Source organism: Salmo salar, chromosome 28, assembly GCF_965601325.2.
Source record: "Salmo salar chromosome 28, fSalSal1, whole genome shotgun sequence".
In the NCBI taxonomy this organism is placed as follows: Eukaryota; Metazoa; Chordata; class Actinopteri; order Salmoniformes; family Salmonidae; genus Salmo; species Salmo salar.
The window spans coordinates 40,987,501-41,009,140 of record NC_138318.1 but is presented as its reverse complement, the minus strand read 5'-3'; the positions used below and the strand labels follow the sequence as shown (position 1 = coordinate 41,009,140).

Here is a 21,640-nt window from a genome sequence, read left to right as displayed (position 1 = left end):
CCAACTATTTTTCCTAGTACCAGGAAGTAAACATCAGCTGGGCTTTTATGGATACCAGGATTTCCTAGTGCTGATCGATTAACCGAAATATCTTATTTTTTTTTTTCTTTATTTTTTTTAAACAACTAATCGATTGACATCGGTTCAATTATTTAAATTCCATTTAGTTTTTTTTTGTGTGTGTAAACTCAATGCGCAGATTGCACAGTTCTATAGAGGGAAATCGGATCCAGCTTGAACTGTGCGATGTAGTAGGGAGTTGTAGTTTCCAACAGGCCAATATTGTACATAGTTTAGTGCATAAACGTGGTAATTAACTACAATAACCATAATGCATTGCGCCTCTCCTTGTCCAGTCTTTTACGCGCGCTATTGGCCCAGCGTCGTCCCCGGTAGGCCGTGATTGGAAATAAGAATTTAATAACTGACTTGTCTAGTTAAATAAAATACGGAAGAAAGGGCGATCATAATGGGATATAAAGAGCAGCTGTCGCTTCACAAGGCAAGGTATCTCTACCTGAAAATACATGATCAACAGTCCATTCAGAAGTATTTGGACCCCTTGACTTATCCACATTTGTTACATTACAGCCGTATTAAAAATGGATTCAACTGTTCCCCCCAGTCATCAATCATGACAAAGCAAAAACAGGTTTAGACATTTTTGCTAATGTATTAAAAATACAACTGATATATCGCATTTATATAAGTATTCACCTCCCTGACTAAGGCCCTTCTCCCACGATTGCACAGTTTTGCAGTTCCAAACTTCTTCCGTTTAAGAAGGATGGAGGCCACTGAAGGGGACCCTCAATGCTGCAGAAATGTTTTAATACCCTTCCCCAGATCTGTGCCTTGACACAATCCTGTCTCGGAGCTCTACGGACAATTCCTTCGACCTTATGGTTTGGTTTTTGCTCTGACATCCACTGTCAACTGTGGGACCTTATATAGACAGGTGTGTGTCTTTCCAAATCATGTCCAATCAATTGAATTGACCACAGGTGGACTCCAATCAAGTTGTAGAAACATCTCAAGGATGATCAATGGAAACAGGATGCACCTGAGCTCAATTTCAGGTCTCATAGCAAAGGGTCTGAATACTTAAGCTATTTCATTTTTTTTATTTTTTTTTATACATTTGCAAATATTTCTAAAAAACAGTTTTCGCTTTGTCTTTATGGTGTGTAGATTGATGAAGATTGTTTTATTGAATCAATTTTAGAGTAAAGCTGTAATGTAACTAAATGTGGAAAAAGGGAAGGGGTCTGAATACTTTCCCGAATGCACTGTAAGGGATTGATAGTTGGTTTTCAGCTGTCATGAGAGTATGTCTTATTTACTTTAAAGGACTACTAAAATATTATTTTTTGGTCAGACAGCAGCAGCTCTATAGAGATGAGATGATGACTTGGAAGGAAATAATAAAGTCATCACATAAAACTAATATACACAACAACTTCAATATTTGATTAAATGAAGGTAATGTGAATAACTGATGGTTAATAAGTGATCAGCAGTAATGAGTCACTACCATCATGGGCCTGTTATTCGTTGTTTTATTCTGTTGTTACAGCATTCAACAAACACAATGTATAGTGTATTAAATGTAAAAAAATAATAATCAAAACTGAAAACTGTGATAATTATTTTATTTTTTTAATCATAGAACTGACCTCAAAAAACACTAATCTCTCAACACTAGGATTTCCTTAAAGTGGCAATGAATGATAGTTACCTGACTGTCTCCCAACTTTTCCCACAATGCTCCAGCTTTGAAGAGGGGTTGAAAAGCCAAAACCTAAAAGAACAGAGGAGAGAGGAACACCAACCAACAGCATACGATACCAATAACCCCCATCCAAGATGAGGCGAGCCAGCCGCGGAGGGGACGAGACCGCTACTCCCCATCAGAACGGAGTGTCTGGGGGGTAGAGGAGGCAGCGGAGGGGACGAGACCGCTACTCCCCATCAGAACGGAGTGTCTGGGGGTAGAGGAGGCAGCGGAGGGGACGAGACCGCTACTCCCCATCAGAACGGTGTGTCTGGGGGTAGAGGAGGCCGCGGAGGGGACGAGACCGCTACTCCCCATCAGAACGGTGTGTCTGGGGGTAGAGGAGGGAGCGGAGGGGACGAGACCGCTACTCCCCATCAGAACGGTGTGTCTGGGGGTAGAGGAGGGAGCGGAGGGGACGAGACCGCTACTCCCCATCAGAACGGAGTGTCTGGGGGTAGAGGAGGCAGCGGTGGCGGCAGGCGGCGGTGGTGATGATGATGATGATGAGGCCGGGTGCAGCCCAGCAGACATGCAGGATGAGGACAATGATCCGGCACGGAGGAGAGAGATCAGGAGCAAATACAGGGACCTCATCAACTCTGTTCAACGTGAGTAGTGGATAAGAGGATCTGCCAAATGACTCAAATGTAAAGACAATGTAGTGGGGGCTGTCTGGGAATGGTGGCCATGGACCGTGAGTTCTCAATTCTCCACACTTTTCCCAAAGTGTACACTTGTTTTGTATTCTCCCCGTCGTGGATTTAAAAGTATTGGATAGGTATAAACAATAGCTGGAGGGAATTACCCAAAACATGTACGTCCGTGACGGGGAGTGTGCAAGTGCCCCACTTCTAGAGAAAGTGTGTTAATCCTCCCAGGTATCCAGTATAGCGTCAAGGTAAAGGTCCAGCATGAGCTAATTCACATAGAAATGTGAGTTATAGATTGTCTAGCTTGTACACCTGTTGAATATGAAATGACTTGGTTATTGAAAATATATTTCACAGTGCTTTAGATTGTATAATGATTCTCTACGTTGCTTGTTTTGCCACAATGCTATTATATCCTGAACAAAAATATAAACACAACATGTAAAGTGTTGGTCCCGTGTTTCATGAGCTGAAATAAAAGATGCCAGAAATATTTCATATGCACAAAAAAGCTTATTTCTCTCAAATTTTGTGCATAAATTTGTTTACATCCCTGTTAAAAGCATTTCTCCTTTGCCAAGATAATCCATCCACCTGACAGGTGTGGCATATCAAGAAGCTGATTAAACAGCATGGCTCCCAAGCTGGGTGGGCCTATGCCCTCCCAGGCCCACCAATGGCTGTGCCCCTGCCCAGTCATGTGAAATCCATAGATTAGGGTCTAGTTAATTTATTTCAATTGACTGATTTCCTTATATGAACTGTAACTCACTAGGCGGCTTCCACCCGGTTACGTAGTAACCCTGCACCTTAGAGGCTGCTGCCCTGTATACATAGACTTGAAATCACACACTTATGTATATACTGTATTCTATTCGACTGTATTTTAGTCTGCACCACTCCGACATCGCTCGTCCTAATATTTATATATTCCTTAATTCCTTTCTTTTACTTTTAGATGTGTGTGTATTGTTGTGTATTGTTAGATACTACAGCACTGTTGGAGCTAGAAACACAAGCATTTTCTCTACACACACGCAATAACACCTGCTAAACACGTGTATGTGACAAATAACATTTGATTTGATTTGAACTCAGTAAAATCGTTGAAATTGTTTCATGTTGCGTTTTTATATATTTTTTTTGGTTCAGTATATTTATTAGGAAAACATGATAGAACTTTAGCAACCAGGAAATTGATTTCAATGATTTGTCCAAGTTGTACCTTGAACCTTCTTCTTCGTTTTTTTCCCCAGAGAACAGAGAGGACATGTTGAGTCCCACCAACAACAAACTGACAGACGTGTTGGAGGAGGCCAACAAACTGTTTGCAGAAGGTATGATAGGATCTGTCAAATTCTTTGCATTGCATCCTTACCTTGAAATCGCCACTAATCATAGTCGAAACAGGCAAAAGTAAGGGGGTAGCTCTCACCAATCTAGTAATGTCTGAGTCAGGGATTATTCCAAGGAAGGAAGGAAGTCGTTTTAAAGTTGTTAGTATCTCAATCTAATATCCTCACTCTTTTCTTTGTCTTCACCCTCATGTTTTGTCTTCTCTCAGTCCGTCAGGCCCGTGAAGCAGCTCTCGACGCCCATCTCCTGGTGCTGGCTACAGACCTGGGGAAGGAGAAGGCCAGCCAGCTACACGCTGAGGGATCAGCCTTCGATCCCTCAGCCTTCGCTGAACACCTGGTAAGTAGGATGAGGAGGATGGGACTGAGGAGGAGAGGGAGGTAGGGAGGAGGGTAAGGAGAGAGGAGGGGAAGGAGAGGAAGGTGGGAGGTGGGGAAGGAGAGGGAGGTGGAGAGGGAGGTAAGGAAGGAGAGGGAGTTGGAGAGGGAGGTGCGAAAGGAGAGGGAAGTGGAGAGGGAGGTGGGGGAGGAGGGTAAGGAGAGGAAGGTGGGAGGTGGGGAAGGAGAGGGAGGTGGAGAGGGAGGTGCGAAAGGAGAGGCAGGTAGAGAGAGAGGTAGGGAAGGAGAGGGAGGTAGAGAGGGAGGTGCGAAAGGAGAGGCAGGTAGAGAGAGAGGTAGGGAAGGAGAGGGAGGTGGAGAGGGAGGTGCGAAAGGAGAGGCAGGTAGAGAGAGAGGTAGGGAAGGAGAGGGAGGTGCGAAAGGAGAGGCAGGTAGAGAGAGAGGTAGGGAAGGAGAGGGAGGTGGAGAGGGAGGTGTGAAAGGAGAGGCAGGTAGAGAGAGAGGTAGGGAAGGAGAGGGAGGTGGAGAGGGAGGTGCGAAAGGAGAGGCAGGTAGAGAGAGAGGTAGGGAAGGAGAGGGAGGTGGAGAGGGAGGTGCGAAAGGAGAGGCAGGTAGAGAGAGAGGTAGGGAAGGAGAGGGAGGTGCGAAAGGAGAGGCAGGTAGAGAGAGAGGTAGGGAAGGAGAGGGAGGTGGAGAGGGAGGTGTGAAAGGAGAGGCAGGTAGAGAGAGAGGTAGGGAAGGAGAGGGAGGTGGAGAGGGAGGCGTGAAAGGAGAGGCAGGTAGAGAGAGAGGTAGGGAAGGAGAGGGAGGTGGAGAGGGAGGTGCGAAAGGAGAGGCAGGTAGAGAGAGAGAGAGGTAGGGAAGGAGAGGGAGGTGGAGAGGGAGGTGCGAAAGGAGAGGCAGGTAGAGAGAGAGGTAGGGAAGGAGAGGGAGGTGCGAAAGGAGAGGCAGGTAGAGAGAGAGGTAGGGAAGGAGCGGGAGGTGGAGAGGGAGGTGCGAAAGGAGAGGCAGGTAGAGAGAGAGGTAGGGAAGGAGAGGGAGGTGGAGAGGGAGGTGCGAAAGGAGAGGCAGGTAGAGAGAGAGGTAGGGAAGGAGAGGGAGGTGGTGAAGGCTAATGTTTGTCAGATTGCTAACGCTTTATCCTTTGTGTTCTTATTGGTCCACCCAGTTGTCGTTCATGGGTTTGAATCGCCTGGAGGATGAAGATGAGGAGGAGGAGGGTGGCGCGAGCGGTGGCTACCTCCCCCAGGACTCGTGGCAGAGGGTGGCTAATAGAGCTCAACGCTGCTTCAGGACTGCTCCGTCCTTCCACTACATGTGAGTCAGCATGTTTGAGGGGATCAGTTGGAGCAAGGCGAGGCCCAGAATCGCTAATATAAAATTAAATAATGAGTTGTTATTTGAGATGCAGGGTGATTTGTAACGATCAGGGATTCTGTACAGTCGGTTTGCGATGTAGTCGAACGCAGACATCATCCTCCAACTCTTTGGGATGCTTGGGGCAACGGTGACCACTCACCAAATATACGCAGAGAAAATGTGTTCTGAACAAAAATATAAAACGCAACATGCAACAATTTCATTGATTTTACTTCATTTACAGTTCAGTTACAGGAAATCTGTGAATTGAAAGAAATTCATTAGGCCCTAATCTATGGATTTCACGATTGGGAATTCAGATATGCATCTGTTGGTCACTGATACCTTAAAGAATGGGCCTTGGTATTTCTTCACTGTATTTGTGTACATTCAAATTGCCATCTATAAAATGCAATTGTGTTCGTTGTGCCTGCCCACCACCATGGGGCACTCTGTTCACAACGTTGACATCAGCAAACCGCTCGCCCACACAACGCCATACAGTTGGACTTACTGGAAAATTCTCTAAAACGATGTTGGAGGCGGCTTATGGTAGAGAAATTAACATTCAATTCTCTGGCAACAGCTCTGGTGGACATTCCTGCAGTCAGCATACCAATTGCACGCTCCCTCAAAACTTGACACATCTGTGGCATTGTGTTGGGTGACGAAACTGCATATTTTAGAGTGGCCTTTTATTGTCCCCAGCACAAGGTGGACTTGTGTAATGATCATGCTGTTTAATCAGCTTGTTGATATGCCACACCTGTCAGGTGGATGGATTATCTTGGCAAAGGATAAATGCTCACTAACAGATGTAAACAAATGTTTGCACAAAAGTTGAGAGAAATAAGCTTTTTATGCATAAGAAACATTTCTGGGATCTTTTTATTTCAGCTCATGAAACATGGGACCAACACTTTACATGTTGCGTTTATATTTAATTTAGTGCGTAAAAGTCTCTGACTGTGCCTGTGTGTCTCTCTACCAGGATGGGATCGTTCCTGGCTGAGCTGCCTTCACCTCGCCAGAGGGTAGAGAGACAGAGGAAAGCCCCCAGCAAGGAAGTCAAGAGGATCATGCCAACTCAGGTCTCCGCTTTAACACTGACCCCAACCTGACTGTACTGTAGGAGTCACCCCTTTGTCATACTGTTGTTTGACCCCAACCTGACTAATGACTCCTGTATTCTCTTGTCACGTTGTCTTTTCAAGCACGCTTCCAGGGATAGAAATGAAGCTAGACCGCTAGCCTGAGGCTAGTACCGTTCAGACCGGGCTAGTAGAAAATGTCTCATAGCACTGATCTTAGACCTGGGATCTACTAGCCTGGCTTGCCAGTGCACAAAATCCTTAAGTTCCAGCAATTCTAGTTGATGACCAGCCCAGCCCAGTACAGTTTGGCTTGGCTTGGCTTGGCTCGACCCTTCTCTGTTTTACATAAAGTAGCTTTGCAATAGGGTTTTTGATAAGGAGATCAGTTTGATCAGCGATCAGCCTGGATGTACAGTACCAGTCAAAAGTTAGGACACACCTACTCATTCCAGGGTTTTTATTTTATTTTTTACTATTTTCTACATTGTAGAATAATAATGAAGACATCAAAACTATGAAATAACACATATGGAATCATGTAGTAACCATAAAAGTGTTAAAGAAATTCAAATATATTTTATATTTGAGATTCTTTAAAGTAGCTACCCTTGACAGCTTTGCATTCTCTCAACCAGTTTCATGAGGTAGTCACCTGGAATGTATTTCAATTACATTTACATTACATTTTAGTCATTTAGCAGACGCTCTTATCCAGAGCGACTTACAGTAGTGAATGCATACATTTCATACATTTTTTTCTCCGTACTGGTCCCCCGTGGGAATCGAACCCACAACCCTGGCGTTGCAAACACCATGCTCTACCAACTGAGCCACACGGGACCAATTAACAGGTGTGCCTTGTTAAAAGTTCATTTGTGGAATTTCTTTCCTTCTTAATGCGTTTGAGCCAATCAGTTGTGATGTGACAATGTAGGGGTGATATACAGAAGATAGCTCTATTTGGTAAAATACCAAGTCCATATTATGCCAAGAAAAGCTCAAATAAGCAAAGAGAAACGACAGTCCATCATTACTTTAAGACTTGAAGATCAGTCAATCCGGAATATTTCAAGTACTTTGAAAGTTTCTTCAAGTGCAGGCGCAAAAAACAATCAAGCGCTATGATGAAACTGGTTCTCATGAGGACCACAACAGGAAGGGTAGAGCCAGAGTTACCTCTGCTGCAGAGAATACGTTCATTAGAGTTAACTGCACCTCAGATTGGGGGGAAAGAGGGAAAAGGAGGGGGCTGCCTAGTCAGTTGTACAACTGAATGTATTCAATTGAAATGTGTCTTCCGCATTTAACCCAACTCCTCTGAATCAGAAAGGCGCGGGGGGCTGCCTTAATCGAATGCAGTCCAAATAAATTCTTCACAGAGTTCAATCATTAGTTAACTGCACCTCAGATTGCAGTTCAAGTAACAGACACATCTCAACATCAACTGTTCAGAGGAGACTGCGTGAATCAGGCCTTCATGGTCGAATTGCTGCAAAGAAACCACTACTAAAGGACATCAATAAGATGAACAGACTTGCTTGGGCCAAGAAACACGAAAAATAGACATTTGACCGGTGGAAATCTGTCCTTTGGTCTGATGAGTCCAAATTTTAGATTTTTGATTCCAACCTCCGTGTCTTTGTGAGACGCAGAGTAGGTGAACGGATGATCTCCGCATGTGTGTTTCCCACCGTGAAGCATGGAGGAGGTGGTGTGATGGTGTGGGGGTGCTTTGCTGGTGACACTATCAGTGATTTATTTAGAATTCAAGGCACACTTAACCAGCATGGCTACCACAGTATTCTGCAGCGATACGCCATCCCATCTGGTTTGCGCTTAGTGGGACTATCATTTGTTTTTCAATAGGACAATGACCCAAAACACAGCTCCAGGCTGTGTAAGGGCTATTTGACCAAGAAGGAGAGTGATAGAGTGCTGCATCAGATGACCTGGCCTCCCCAATCACCAGACCTCAACCCAAATGAGATGTCCACATACTTTTGGTCATGTAGTGTATTATTGTACATATGACAGGAGGTCGCAGCCACTAACACTTCTCCTGTCTCTTCTCTGTACGGGTCTATAACACAGAGTCTATACAGGTCTATAACACAGAGTCTATACAGGTCTATAACACAGAGTCCATAACACAGAGTCTATACAGGTCTATAACACAGTCTATACAGGTCTATAACACAGAGTCCATAACACGGAGTCTATACAGGTCTATAACACAGAGTCAATACAGGTCTATAACACAGAGTCTATACAGGTCTATAACACAGAGTCTATACAGGTCTATAACACAGTCTATACAGGTCCATAACACAGAGTCTATACAGGTCTATAACACAGAGTCTATACAGGTCTATAACACAGAGTCTATACAGGTCCATAACACAGAGTCTATACAGGCCCATAACACAGAGTCTATACAGGTCTATAACACAGAGTCTATACAGGTCTATAACACAGAGTCTATACAGGCCCATAACACAGAGTCAATACAGGTCTATAACACAGTCTATACAGGTCTATAACACAGTCTGTACAGGCCCATCAAATCAAATCAAATGTATTTATATAGCCCTTCTTACATCAGCTGATATCACAAAGTGCTGTACAGAAACCCAGCCTAAAACCCCAAATGGCAAGCAATGCAGGTGTAGAAGCACGGTGGCTAGGAAAAACTCCCTAGAAAGGTCAAAACCTAGGAAGAAACCTAGAGAGGAACCAGGCTATGAGGGGTGGCCAGTCCTCTTCTGGCTGAGCCGGGTGGAGATTATAACAGCACATGGCCAAGATGTTCAAATGTTCATAAATGACCAGCATGGTCAAATAATAATAATCACAGTAGTTGTCGAGGGTGCAACAAGTCAGCAACTCAAGAGTAAATGTCAGTTGGCTTTTTCATAGCCGATCATTCAGAGTATCTCTACCGCTCCTGCTGTCTCTAGAGAGTTGAAAACAGCAGGTCTGGGACAGGTAGCACGTCTGGTGAACAGGTCAGGGTTCCAGCAGGTCTGGGACAGGTAGCACGTCCGGTGAACAGGTCAGGGTTCCAGCAGGTCTGGGACAGCAGGTCTGGGACAGGTAGCACGTCCGGTGAACAGGCCAGGGTTCCATAGCCGCAGGCAGAACAGTTGAAACTGGAGCAGCAGCACGGCCAGGTGGACTGGGGACAGCAGGGAGTCATCATGCCAGGTAGTCCTGAGGCATGGTCCTAGGGCTCAGGTCCTCCGGGAGAGAGAAAAGAAAGAGAGAAAGAGAGAATTAGAGTGAGCATATTTAAATTCACACAGGACACCGGATAAGACAAGAGAAATACTCCAGATGTAACAGACTGACCCTAGCCCCCCGACACATAAACTACTGCAGCATAAATACTGGAGGCTGAGACAGGAGGGGTCAGGAGACACTGTGGCCCCATCCGATGATACCCCCGGACAGGGCCAAACAGGCAGGATATAACCCCACCCACTTTGCCAAAGCACAGCCCCCACACCACTGGAGTCTATACAGGCCCATAACACAGTCTATACAGGTCCATAACACAGAGTCTATACAGGTCTATAACAGAGTCTATACAGGTCTATAACACAGAGTCTATACAGGTCAATAACACAGAGTCTATACAGGTCTATAACACAGTCTGTACAGGTCTATAACACAGAGTCTATACAGGTCTATAACACAGAGTCTATACAGGTCTATAACACAGAGTCTATACAGGTCTATAACACAGAGTCTATACAGGTCCATAACACAGAGTCTATACAGGTCCATAACACAGTATATACAGGTCTATAACACAGAGTCTATACAGGTCTATAACACAGAGTCTATACAGGTCTATAACACAGAGTCAATACAGGTCTATAACACAGTCTATACAGGTCTATAACACAGAGTCTATAACACAGAGTCTATACAGGTCCATAACACAGTCTATAACACAGAGTCTATACAGGTCTATAACACAGAGTCTATACAGGTCTATAACACAGAGTATATACAGGTCTATAACACAGAGTCTATACAGGTCCATAACACAGAGTCTATACAGGTCTATAACACAGTCTATACAGGTCCATAACACAGAGTCTATACAGGTCTATAACACAGAGTCTATACAGGTCTATAACACAGAGTCTATACAGGTCCATAACACAGAGTCTATAACACAGAGTCTATACAGGTCTATAACACAGAGTCTATACAGGTCCATAACACAGAGTCTATACAGGTCCATAACACAGAGTCTATACAGGTCTATAACACAGAGTCTATACAGGTCTATAACACAGAGTCCATAACACAGAGTCTATACAGGTCTATAACAGAGAGTCTATACAGGTCTATAACACAGAGTCTATACAGGTCCATAACACAGAGTCCATAACACAGAGTCTATACAGGTCTATAACAGAGAGTCTATACAGGTCTATAACACAGAGTCTATACAGGTCTATAACACAGAGTCTATACAGGTCTATAACACAGAGTCTATACAGGTCTATAACACAGAGTCTATACAGGTCCATAACACAGAGTCTATAACACAGAGTCTATACAGGTCTATAACACAGAGTCTATACAGGTCCATAACACAGAGTCTATACAGGTCTATAACACAGAGTCTATACAGGTCTATAACACAGAGTCTATACAGGTCTATAACACAGAGTCCATAACACAGAGTCTATACAGGTCCATAACACAGAGTCCATAACACAGAGTCTATACAGGTCTATAACAGAGAATCTATACAGGTCTATAACACAGAGTCTATACAGGTCTATAACACAGAGTCTATACAGGTCTATAACACAGAGTCTATACAGGTCTATAACACAGTCTATACAGGTCTATAACACAGAGTCTATACAGGTCTATAACACAGAGTCTATACAGGTCTATAACACAGAGTCCATAACACAGAGTCTATACAGGTCTATAACACAGAGTCCATAACACAGAGTCAATACAGGTCTATAACACAGAGTCTATACAGGTCCATAACACAGAGTCTATACAGGTCCATAACACAGAGTCTATACAGGTCTATAACACAGAGTCTATACAGGTCTATAACACAGAGTCTATACAGGTCTATAACACAGAGTCTATACAGGTCTATAACACAGAGTCTATACAGGTCTATAACACAGAGTCCATAACACAGAGTCTATACAGGTCTATAACACAGAGTCAATACAGGTCTATAACACAGAGTCTATACAGGTCTATAACACAGAGTCTATACAGGTCTATAACACAGAGTCTGTACAGGAGTTGGTTGTAATTGTTGTTGTTGTATTACAGTGCTAAACTGTGTTTTCTTCTGTCGGAGTTTGTTGTCGTTGATGTTTTCTTCTGCTCTCTCTCTCTCTCTCACATACTCTCTCTCTCTCTCTCTTTCTCTCTCTCTCTGTGTCTGTAGGAGATAATTGAGGCCTTTAGTATCAATGAGCCACTGATCCACGCTCCCAGCTCCCAGCTCCCAGCACCCAGCACCCAGCTCCCAGCTCCCAGCACCCAGCACCCAGCACCCAGCTCCACGCTCCCAGCTCCACGCTCCCAGCACCCAGCACCCAGCACCCAGCTCCCAGCACCCAGCACCCAGCACCCAGCTCCACGCTCCCAGCTCCCAGCTCCACGCTCCCAGCACCCAGCACCCAGCACCCAGCTCCCAGTACCCAGCACCCAGCTCCCAGCTCCCAGCTCCCAGCACCCAGCACCCAGCACCCAGCTCCACACTCCCAGCACCCAGCTCCACGCTCCCAGCACCCAGCACCCAGCTCCACGCTCCCAGCTCCCATTACCCAGCTCCCAGCTCCCAGCTCCACGCTCCACGCTCCCAGTACCCAGCTCCCAGCTCCCAGCTCCCAGCACCCAGCTCCCAGCTCCCAGCTCCACGCTCCCATTACCCAGCTCCCAGCTCCCAGCTCCACGCTCCACGCTCCCAGTACCCAGCTCCCAGCTCCCAGCTCCCAGCACCCAGCACCCAGCTCCACGCTCCCAGCTCCCAGCACCCAGCACCCAGCTCCACGCTCCCAGCACCCAGCACCCAGCACCCAGCACCCAGCTCCCAGCTCCCAGCTCCCAGCACCCAGCTCCACGCTCCCAGCACCCAGCACCCAGCACCCAGCTCCACGCTCCCAGCACCCAGCACCCAGCACCCAGCTCCCAGCTCCCAGCACCCAGCTCCCAGCACCCAGCACCCAGCACCCAGCTCCCAGCTCCCAGCACCCAGCACCCAGCACCCAGCACCCAGCTCCCAGCTCCACGCTCCACGCTCCCAGTACCCAGCTCCCAGCTCCCAGCTCCCAGCACCCAGCACCCAGCTCCACGCTCCCAGCTCCCAGCACCCAGCACCCAGCTCCACGCTCCCAGCACCCAGCACCCAGCACCCAGCACCCAGCTCCCAGCTCCCAGCTCCCAGCACCCAGCACCCAGCTCCACGCTCCCAGCACCCAGCACCCAGCTCCACGCTCCCAGCACCCAGCACCCAGCACCCAGCTCCCAGCTCCCAGCACCCAGCTCCCAGCTCCACGCTCCCAGCACCCAGCTCCACGCTCCCAGCACCCAGCTCCCAGCTCCACGCTCCCAGCTCCCAGCACCCAGCACCCAGCTCCACGCTCCCAGCACCCAGCTCCCAGAATGCTGCTGTTTCTTTTTTAAAACATTATCATCTTATTGACTTTAACTCTAGCTGTAAATATTGGTTTTCTATAGTTGTTGTTCACAGTTTTTGAATTCATGACATTTATTTGATTAAAAAGAGAGAGCCGAACTCAGTGATTTTTCTCATTTGCTCACATTGTATATACTGTTGTTGTCTACTGTTTTATTCCATGTGTAACTCTGTGTTGTTGTATGTTGTCGAACTGCTTTGCTTTATCTTGGCCAGGTCGCAGTTGTAAATGAGAACTTGTTCTCAACTGGCCTACCTGGTTAAATAAAGGACTTGTTCTCTACTAGCCTACCTGGTTAAATAAAGGTGAAATAAAAAAATTAAATAAAAATGTGTTATTTTTTTACTTCAAGGAAGAAAAGAAAGATTGTATATCCACGTGACATCTGCGTTGTGTTTTAACTATAACCGTAGGATCAGCGTTGGTGATATTTTATCATCTGATAACGACAGGATAATCTTCTATTGAACAAATGTCGTGCTGTCCTTTATAACGCAAACTGTTGTGTCCTATATTTGTATTTTATTTTATTTTATACCTGCCTTTTGGTAGGTTGTCATTGTAAATAAGAATTTGTTCTTAAATGACTTGCTTAGTTAAATAAATTAAATAAATAAACAATTTGGCGAGGTACACCCCCCCCCCCATTTTAAAAAATATCTATAAATGAACAATAAAAGGGGCCATGATAGCCATGCTAGCCCAATGACGACATGTAGCCTACAGTAGAGTAGCTAGCTAGCATGTACAGCATTCCATAATCAACAGAGCAAAAGTCTTATCAAAGTATTATAATTATTATATATATATATTATTATTATGATTATTATCCAGAGTATTATTTTTATTATTATACAGATTATTATTATTATTATTATTATACAGATTATTATTATTATACAGATTATTATTATTATTATACAGATTATTATTATTATCATCCAGAGTATTATTATTATTATCCAGATTATTATTATTAATATACAGATTATTATTATTATTATCATCCAGAGTATTATTATTATTATCCAGATTATTATTATTAATATACAGATTATTATTATTATTATCATCCAGAGTATTATTATTATTATCCAGATTATTATTATTATTATACAGATTATTATTATCATCCAGAGTATTATTATTATTATACAGATTATTATTATTAATATACAGATTATTATTATTATTATCATCCAGAGTATTATTATTATTATCCAGATTATTATTATTAATATACAGATTATTATTATTATTATCATCCAGAGTATTATTATTATTATCCAGATTATTATTATTATTATACAGATTATTATTATCATCCAGAGTATTATTATTATTATACAGATTATTATTATTATCATCCAGAGTATTATTATTATTATACAGATTATTATTATTATTATTATTATCATCCAGAGTATTATTATTATTATACAGATTATTATTATTATCATCCAGAGTATTATTATTATTATACAGATTATTATTATTATCATCCAGAGTATTATTATTATTATACAGATTATTATTATTATTATTATCATCCAGAGTATTGTTATTATTATACAGATTATTATTATTATTATTATCATCCAGAGTATTATTATTAGTGAGGTTTCTAACTGGTAGTTTTCTATTAATCTTGGTTAACCCAGAAATAAATTATTTTTATGTTTACGTAGTCTGATAACGAGAGATTCGTTTTCCTTTTACACCTGCCACAATAATATTTTTTGACATACACTACTTGCTTATATGATTTGACTGTTTTCTGTGTCATATGATTGGTTGATTGGTTAGTATGATTGGTTGATTGGTTAGTATGATTGGTTGATTGGTTAGTTTGATTGGTTGATTGGTTAGTATGATTGGTTGATTGGTTAGTATGATTGGTTGATTGGTTAGTATGATTGGTTGATTGGTTAGTATGATTGGTTGATTGGTTAGTTTGATTGGTTGATTGGTTAGTTTGATTGGTTGATTGGTTAGTTTGATTGGTTGATTGGTTAGTATGATTGGTTGATTGGTTAGTTTGATTGGTTGATTGATGGTATGGTGTCATGACATTGTGCTATAATATGCTTCCTCTGCTGTTGAGCTTTGATGTAAAGTGGATTTCAGAACCTTTGCTTCAGCCCCCTTGATGCAGTCCAGTCACTGTCTCCTTCTCCTCTCCTCTTCCCCTCTCATCCCCAATCTCAACCTCATCCACATGCCCTTCACCCGTAAGCGTCCGTGTTGGCTGTCCCAGTAGAGAGGGTGTTAATTGCTGTGAAATCTGGAGAGCGAGCAAGAGAGATGGATGGTGAGATAATGAGAGAGAGAGAGAGAGAGAGAGAGAATGAGAGAGAGAGAGAGAGATGGATGGTGAGATAAAGAGAGAGATGGATGGATGGATGGATGGATGGATGGTGAGAGAAAGAGAGAACGAGAGAGAGAGAGAGAGAGAGAATGAGAGAGAGAGAGAGAGAGAGAGAGAGAGAGAGAGAATGAGAGAGAGAGAGAGATGGATGGTGAGATAAAGAGAGAGAGAGAGAGAGAGAGAGATGGATGGATGGATGGATGGATGGTGAGAGAAAGAGAGAACGAGAGAGAGAGAGAGAGAGAGGAGAGAGAGAGAGAGAGAGAGAGAGAGAGAGAGAGAATGAGAGGGGGGGGCAGAAAGGAGGAAATCTGATAAAGGAGGGCGATGGGATACAGAGAGGATAGGTGGACAGGAGAGATACCTGGTAGGTTCAAGACACTGATCATGTTAGCTAGCACCCGCCATAGGAAGAGAGAAGCAGGGAGGAGGTGGACAGGAGAGATACCTGGTAGGTTCAAGACACTGATCATGTTAGCTAGCACCCGCCATAGGAAGAGAGAAGCAGGGAGGAGGTGGACAGGAGAGATACCTGGTAGGTTCAAGACACTGATCATGTTAGCTAGCACCCGCCATAGGAAGAGAGAAGCAGGGAGGAGGCGGACAGGAGAGATACCTGGTAGGTTCAAGACACTGATCATGTTAGCTAGCACCCGCCATAGGAAGAGAGAAGCAGGGAGGAGGCGGACAGGAGAGATACCTGGTAGGTTCAAGACACTGATCATGTTAGCTAGCACCCGCCATAGGAAGAGAGAAGCAGGGAGGAGGCGGACAGGAGAGATACCTGGTAGGTTCAAGACACTGATCATGTTAGCTAGCACCCGCCATAGGAAGAGAGAAGCAGGGAGGAGGCGGACAGGAGAGATACCTGGTAGGTTCAAGACACTGATCATGTTAGCTAGCACCTGCCATAGGAAGAGAGAAGCAGGGAGGAGGTGGACAGGAAAGTGCTTTGGAAGTGTCTTGACAGACTGCTGTGTCACCATACATGGGGTCAGTGGGTATCAGAGGGGGTTAAAGACATGGGAACCTCATCCATAGGCTATTACGCAAAAAACGTGGCTGGGAACAAGATTAGAGAGGAGGTGACACCATATCACCTGATCCTGCTGGTGTGTTTGTTGACATTGTTAACTAGCTAGTCCCCCCCTCCCCTCTCCTCCTCCCTGCCCCCCCCACAGCCTCTCTCCTCCTCCCTGCCCCCCCACACAGCCTCTCCCCTCCTCCCTGTCCCCCTCCCCCCCCCACAGCCTCTCTCCTCCTCCCTGCCCCCCCACAGCCTCTCCCCTCCTCCCTGCCCCCCCACAGCCTCTCCCCTCCTCCCTGTCCCCCTCTCCCCCCACAGCCTCTCCCCTCCTCCCTGTCCCCCTCTTCCCCCCACAGCCTCTCCCCTCCTCCCTGTCTCCCCCCCACAGCCTCTCACCTCCTCCCTGTCCCCCTCTCTATCCTCCCCTTGCTCTCCCACCCCCCACTGACAGCAGCAGACATTGCCTACCTAGCTCCAGTTCTGTCCCCTCGCAACCTTCCCTCCCTCCCTCCCCTCCCCTCCCCTCCCCTCCCCTCCCCACCTCTCTCCCTCCGTCCCCTCCCCACCTCTCTCCCTCCGTCCCTCTCAGAGAACAGATATAGCAAGACAACACTGCTTTTTAGACAGAAGAGGGTGAGAGAGATAGACAGCACCGTTGACTGAACAAGGTCGTAGCAGAACCTGAGATTGTAATAATAATGCAGTACATCATCTTGTTAGTGTTGGTGAGTTCAATATCTTTGTGACTTTTCGTTTGCCTTTCTCGTTGTTGTTGTTGTCCTGTATTCAGTTAATGTTTCACATGTGCTCAGTGACAGTACAGGCTTGAGTGTTTCCTGGTTCTCTGAACTACTTTTGAGGGAGTCATTTCCTGGTTCTCTGAACTACTTTTGAGGGAGTCATTTCCTGGTTCTCTGAACTACTTTTGAGGGAGTCATTTCCTGGTTCTCTGAACTACTTTTGAGGGAGTCATTTCCTGGTTCTCTGAACTACTTTTGAGGGAGTCATTTCCTGGTTCTCTGAACTACTTTTGAGGGAGTCATTTCCTGGTACTCTGAACTACTTTGCTATGCTTCAGATTGACCTCAACCTTATATGTATTCTCCCCTTAGACCAGGGTGACTAGGCAACAGGATAGATAATAGACAGTAACAGCAGTATACTGTAGGTAGGGGTAAAGGATAGATAATAGACAGTAACAGCAGTATACTGTAGGTAGGGGTAAAGGATAGATAATAGACAGTAACAGCAGTATACTGTAGGTAGGGGTAAAGGATAGATAATAGACAGTAACAGCAGTATACTGTAGGTAGGGGTAAAGGATAGATAATAGACAGTAACAGCAGTATACTGTAGGTAGGGGTAAAGGATAGATAATAGACAGTAACAGCAGTATACTGTAGGTAGGGGTAAAGGATAGATAATAGACAGTAACAGCAGTATACTGTAGGTAGGGGTAAAGGATAGATAATAGACAGTAACAGCAGTATACTGTAGGTAGGGGTAAAGGATAGATAATAGACAGTAACAGCAGTATACTGTAGGTAGGGGTAAAGGATAGATAGACAGTAACAGCAGTATACTGTAGGTAGGGGTAAAGGATAGATAATAGACAGTAACAGCAGTATACTGTAGGTAGGGGTAAAGGATAGATAATAGACAGTAACAGCAGTATACTGTAGGTAGGGGTAAAGGATAGATAATAGACAGTAACAGCAGTATACTGTAGGTAGGGGTAAAGGATAGATAATAGACAGTAACAGCAGTATACTGTAGGTAGGGGTAAAGGATAGATAATAGACAGTAACAGCAGTATACTGTAGGTAGGGGTAAAGGATAGATAATAGACAGTAACAGCAGTATACTGTAGGTAGGGGTAAAGGATAGATAATAGACAGTAACAGCAGTAGGTAGGGGTAAAGGATAGATAATAGACAGTAACAGCAGTATACTGTAGGTAGGGGTAAAGGATAGATAATAGACAGTAACAGCAGTATACTGTAGGTAGGGGTAAAGGATAGATAATAGACAGTAACAGCCGTATACTGTAGGTAGGGGTAAAGGATAGATAATAGACAGTAACAGCAGTATACTGTAGGTAGGGGTAATGGATAGATAATAGACAGTAACAGCAGTATACTGTAGGTAGGGGTAAAGGATAGATAATAGACAGTAGCAGCAGTATACTGTAGGTAGGGGTAAAGGATAGATAATAGACAGTAACAGCAGTATACTGTAGGTAGGGGTAAAGGATAGATAATAGACAGTAACAGCAGTATACTGTAGGTAGGGGTAAAGGATAGATAATAGACAGTAACAGCAGTATACTGTAGGTAGGGGTAAAGGATAGATAATAGACAGTAGCAGCAGTATACTGTAGGTAGGGGTAAAGGATAGATAATAGACAGTAGCAGCAGTATACTGTAGGTAGGGGTAAAGGATAGATAATAGACAGTAACAGCTGTATACTGTAGGTAGGGGTAAAGGATAGGTAATAGACAGTAACAGCAGTATACTGTAGGTAGGGGTAAAGGATAGGTAATAGACAGTAACAGCAGTATACTGTAGGTAGGGGTAATGGATAGATAATAGACAGTAACATCAGTATACTGTAGGTAGGGGTAAAGGATAGATAATAGACAGTAACAGCAGTATACTGTAAGTAGGGGTAAAGGATAGATAATAGACAGTAGCAGCAGTATACTGTAGGTAGGGATAAAGGATAGATAATAGACAGTAGCAGCAGTATACTGTAGGTAGGGGTGAAGGATAGATAATAGACAGTAACAGCAGTATACTGTAGGTAGGGGTAAAGGATAGATAATAGACAGTAACAGCAGTATACTGTAGGTAGGGGTAAAGGATAGATAATAGACAGTAACAGCAGTATACTGTAGGTAGGGGTAAAGGATAGATAATAGACAGTAGCAGCAGTATACTGTAGGTAGGGGTAAAGGATAGATAATAGACAGTAGCAGCAGTATACTGTAGGTAGGGGTAAAGGATAGATAATAGACAGTAACAGCAGTATACTGTAGGTAGGGGTAAAGGATAGATAATAGACAGTAACAGCCGTATACTGTAGGTAGGGGTAAAGGATAGATAATAGACAGTAACAGCAGTATACTGTAGGTAGGGGTAATGGATAGATAATAGACAGTAACATCAGTATACTGTAGGTAGGGGTAAAGGATAGATAATAGACAGTAGCAGCAGTATACTGTAGGTAGGGGTAAAGGATAGGTAATAGACAGTAACAGCAGTATACTGTAGGTAGGGGTAAAGGATAGATAATAGACAGTAACAGCAGTATACTGTAGGTAGGGGTAAAGGATAGATAATAGACAGTAACAGCAGTATACTGTAGGTAGGGGTAAAGGATAGATAATAGACAGTAGCAGCAGTATACTGTAGGTAGGGGTAAAGGATAGATAATAGACAGTAGCAGCAGTATACTGTAGGTAGGGGTAAAGGATAGATAATAGACAGTAACAGCTGTATACTGTAGGTAGGGGTAAAGGATAGGTAATAGACAGTAACAGCAGTATACTGTAGGTAGGGGTAAAGGATAGGTAATAGACAGTAACAGCAGTATACTGTAGGTAGGGGTAATGGATAGATAATAGACAGTAACATCAGTATACTGTAGGTAGGGGTAAAGGATAGATAATAGACAGTAACAGCAGTATACTGTAAGTAGGGGTAAAGGATAGATAATAGACAGTAGCAGCAGTATACTGTAGGTAGGGATAAAGGATAGATAATAGACAGTAGCAGCAGTATACTGTAGGTAGGGGTGAAGGATAGATAATAGACAGTAACAGCAGTATACTGTAGGTAGGGGTAAAGGATAGATAATAGACAGTAACAGCAGTATACTGTAGGTAGGGGTAAAGGATAGATAATAGACAGTAGCAGCAGTATACTGTAGGTAGGTGTAAAGGATAGATAATAGACAGTAGCAGCAGTATACTGTAGGTAGGGGTAAAGGATAGATAATAGACAGTTGCAGCAGTATTTTTTTTTTACCCATCTACCAATAGGGGCCCTTCTTTGCGAGTCATTGGAAAACCTCCCTGGTCTTTGTGGTTGAATCTGTGTTTGAAATTCACTGCTCGACTGTGGGACCTTACAGATAATTGTATGTGTGGCGTACAGAGATGAGGTAGTCATTCAAAAGTAATGTTAAACATGACGATAGGAGCTGGTTGTTGATGCTGGTTGTTGATGCTGGTTGTTGATGCTGGTTGTTGATGCTGTTGATGCTGGTTGTTGATGCTGGTATTAAACATGACGATAGTAGCTTGTTGTTGATGCTGGTTGTTGATGCTGGTTGTTGATGCTGGTTGTTGATGCTGTTGATGCTGGTTGTTGATGCTGGTATTAAACATGACGATAGTAGCTTGTTGTTGATGCTGGTTGTTGATGCTGGTTGTTGATGCTGGAATTAATCTGTATTAATCGCTATTAGTCCCCAAGGCAGACAGACAGCTGGATGACCACAGACAGGCCAATCTGTCACCTACCCCAAGAGGCTTATCTCATAGGATTACACAGTTTCAAACTCAGGCACCGTGTCAGTCTAGTACACACACACACACACACACACACACACACACACACACACACACACACACACACACACACACACACACACACACACACACACACACACACACACACACACACACACACACACACACACACACACACACACACACACACACACACACACACACACACACACACACACACACACACACACACACACACACACACACAGAGTAAATCAATATAGTATGAAGCAACTGTATCTGTTTCAGTCATAGTTCTGTGTCTGTCCCTCTCAGATCTGTTTGTAGCCTGGTCTCAGATCTGTCTATAGCCTGGTCTCAGATCTGTCTGTAGCCTGGTCCCATATCTGTCTGTAGCCTGGTCCCATATCTGTCTGTAGCCTGGTCCCATATCTGTCT

At 44.0% G+C, this 21,640-nt stretch overlaps 3 protein-coding genes across 5 annotated transcripts in view; all 3 read left to right on the top strand.

Annotated features, from left to right (window-relative positions):
• Positions 1 to 469: 469 nt before the first annotated feature.
• LOC106589957 (non-structural maintenance of chromosomes element 4 homolog A) lies at positions 470 to 7,064 on the top strand. The gene is made up of 6 exons (XM_045710191.2): positions 470 to 507; positions 1,814 to 2,385; positions 3,684 to 3,764; positions 3,992 to 4,122; positions 5,290 to 5,438; positions 6,472 to 7,064. The coding sequence occupies exons 1-6, from the start codon at positions 470 to 472 to the stop codon at positions 6,599 to 6,601; spliced, it is 1,101 nt and encodes a 366-aa protein (XP_045566147.1). The 3' UTR covers positions 6,602 to 7,064.
• Positions 7,065 to 7,698: 634 nt separating this feature from the next.
• LOC145865482 (uncharacterized) lies at positions 7,699 to 13,585 on the top strand. Its single transcript, XM_082970388.1, has 2 exons — positions 7,699 to 7,734; positions 12,018 to 13,585. Exons 1-2 carry the CDS (start codon positions 7,699 to 7,701, stop codon positions 13,275 to 13,277), a joined length of 1,296 nt encoding a protein of 431 aa, XP_082826514.1. The 3' UTR covers positions 13,278 to 13,585.
• A 3,666-nt stretch (positions 13,586 to 17,251) lies between these two features.
• Positions 17,252 to 21,640, top strand: part of LOC106589972 (uncharacterized) — a 230,297-nt gene continuing 225,908 nt past the window's right edge. For all 3 annotated transcript variants that reach the window (XR_014383054.1, XM_082970596.1, XM_082970595.1), the window contains exon 1: positions 17,252 to 17,392. The gene's annotated coding sequence lies outside the window, so the exon portion shown is untranslated. The remainder of the gene's footprint in view (positions 17,393 to 21,640) is intronic.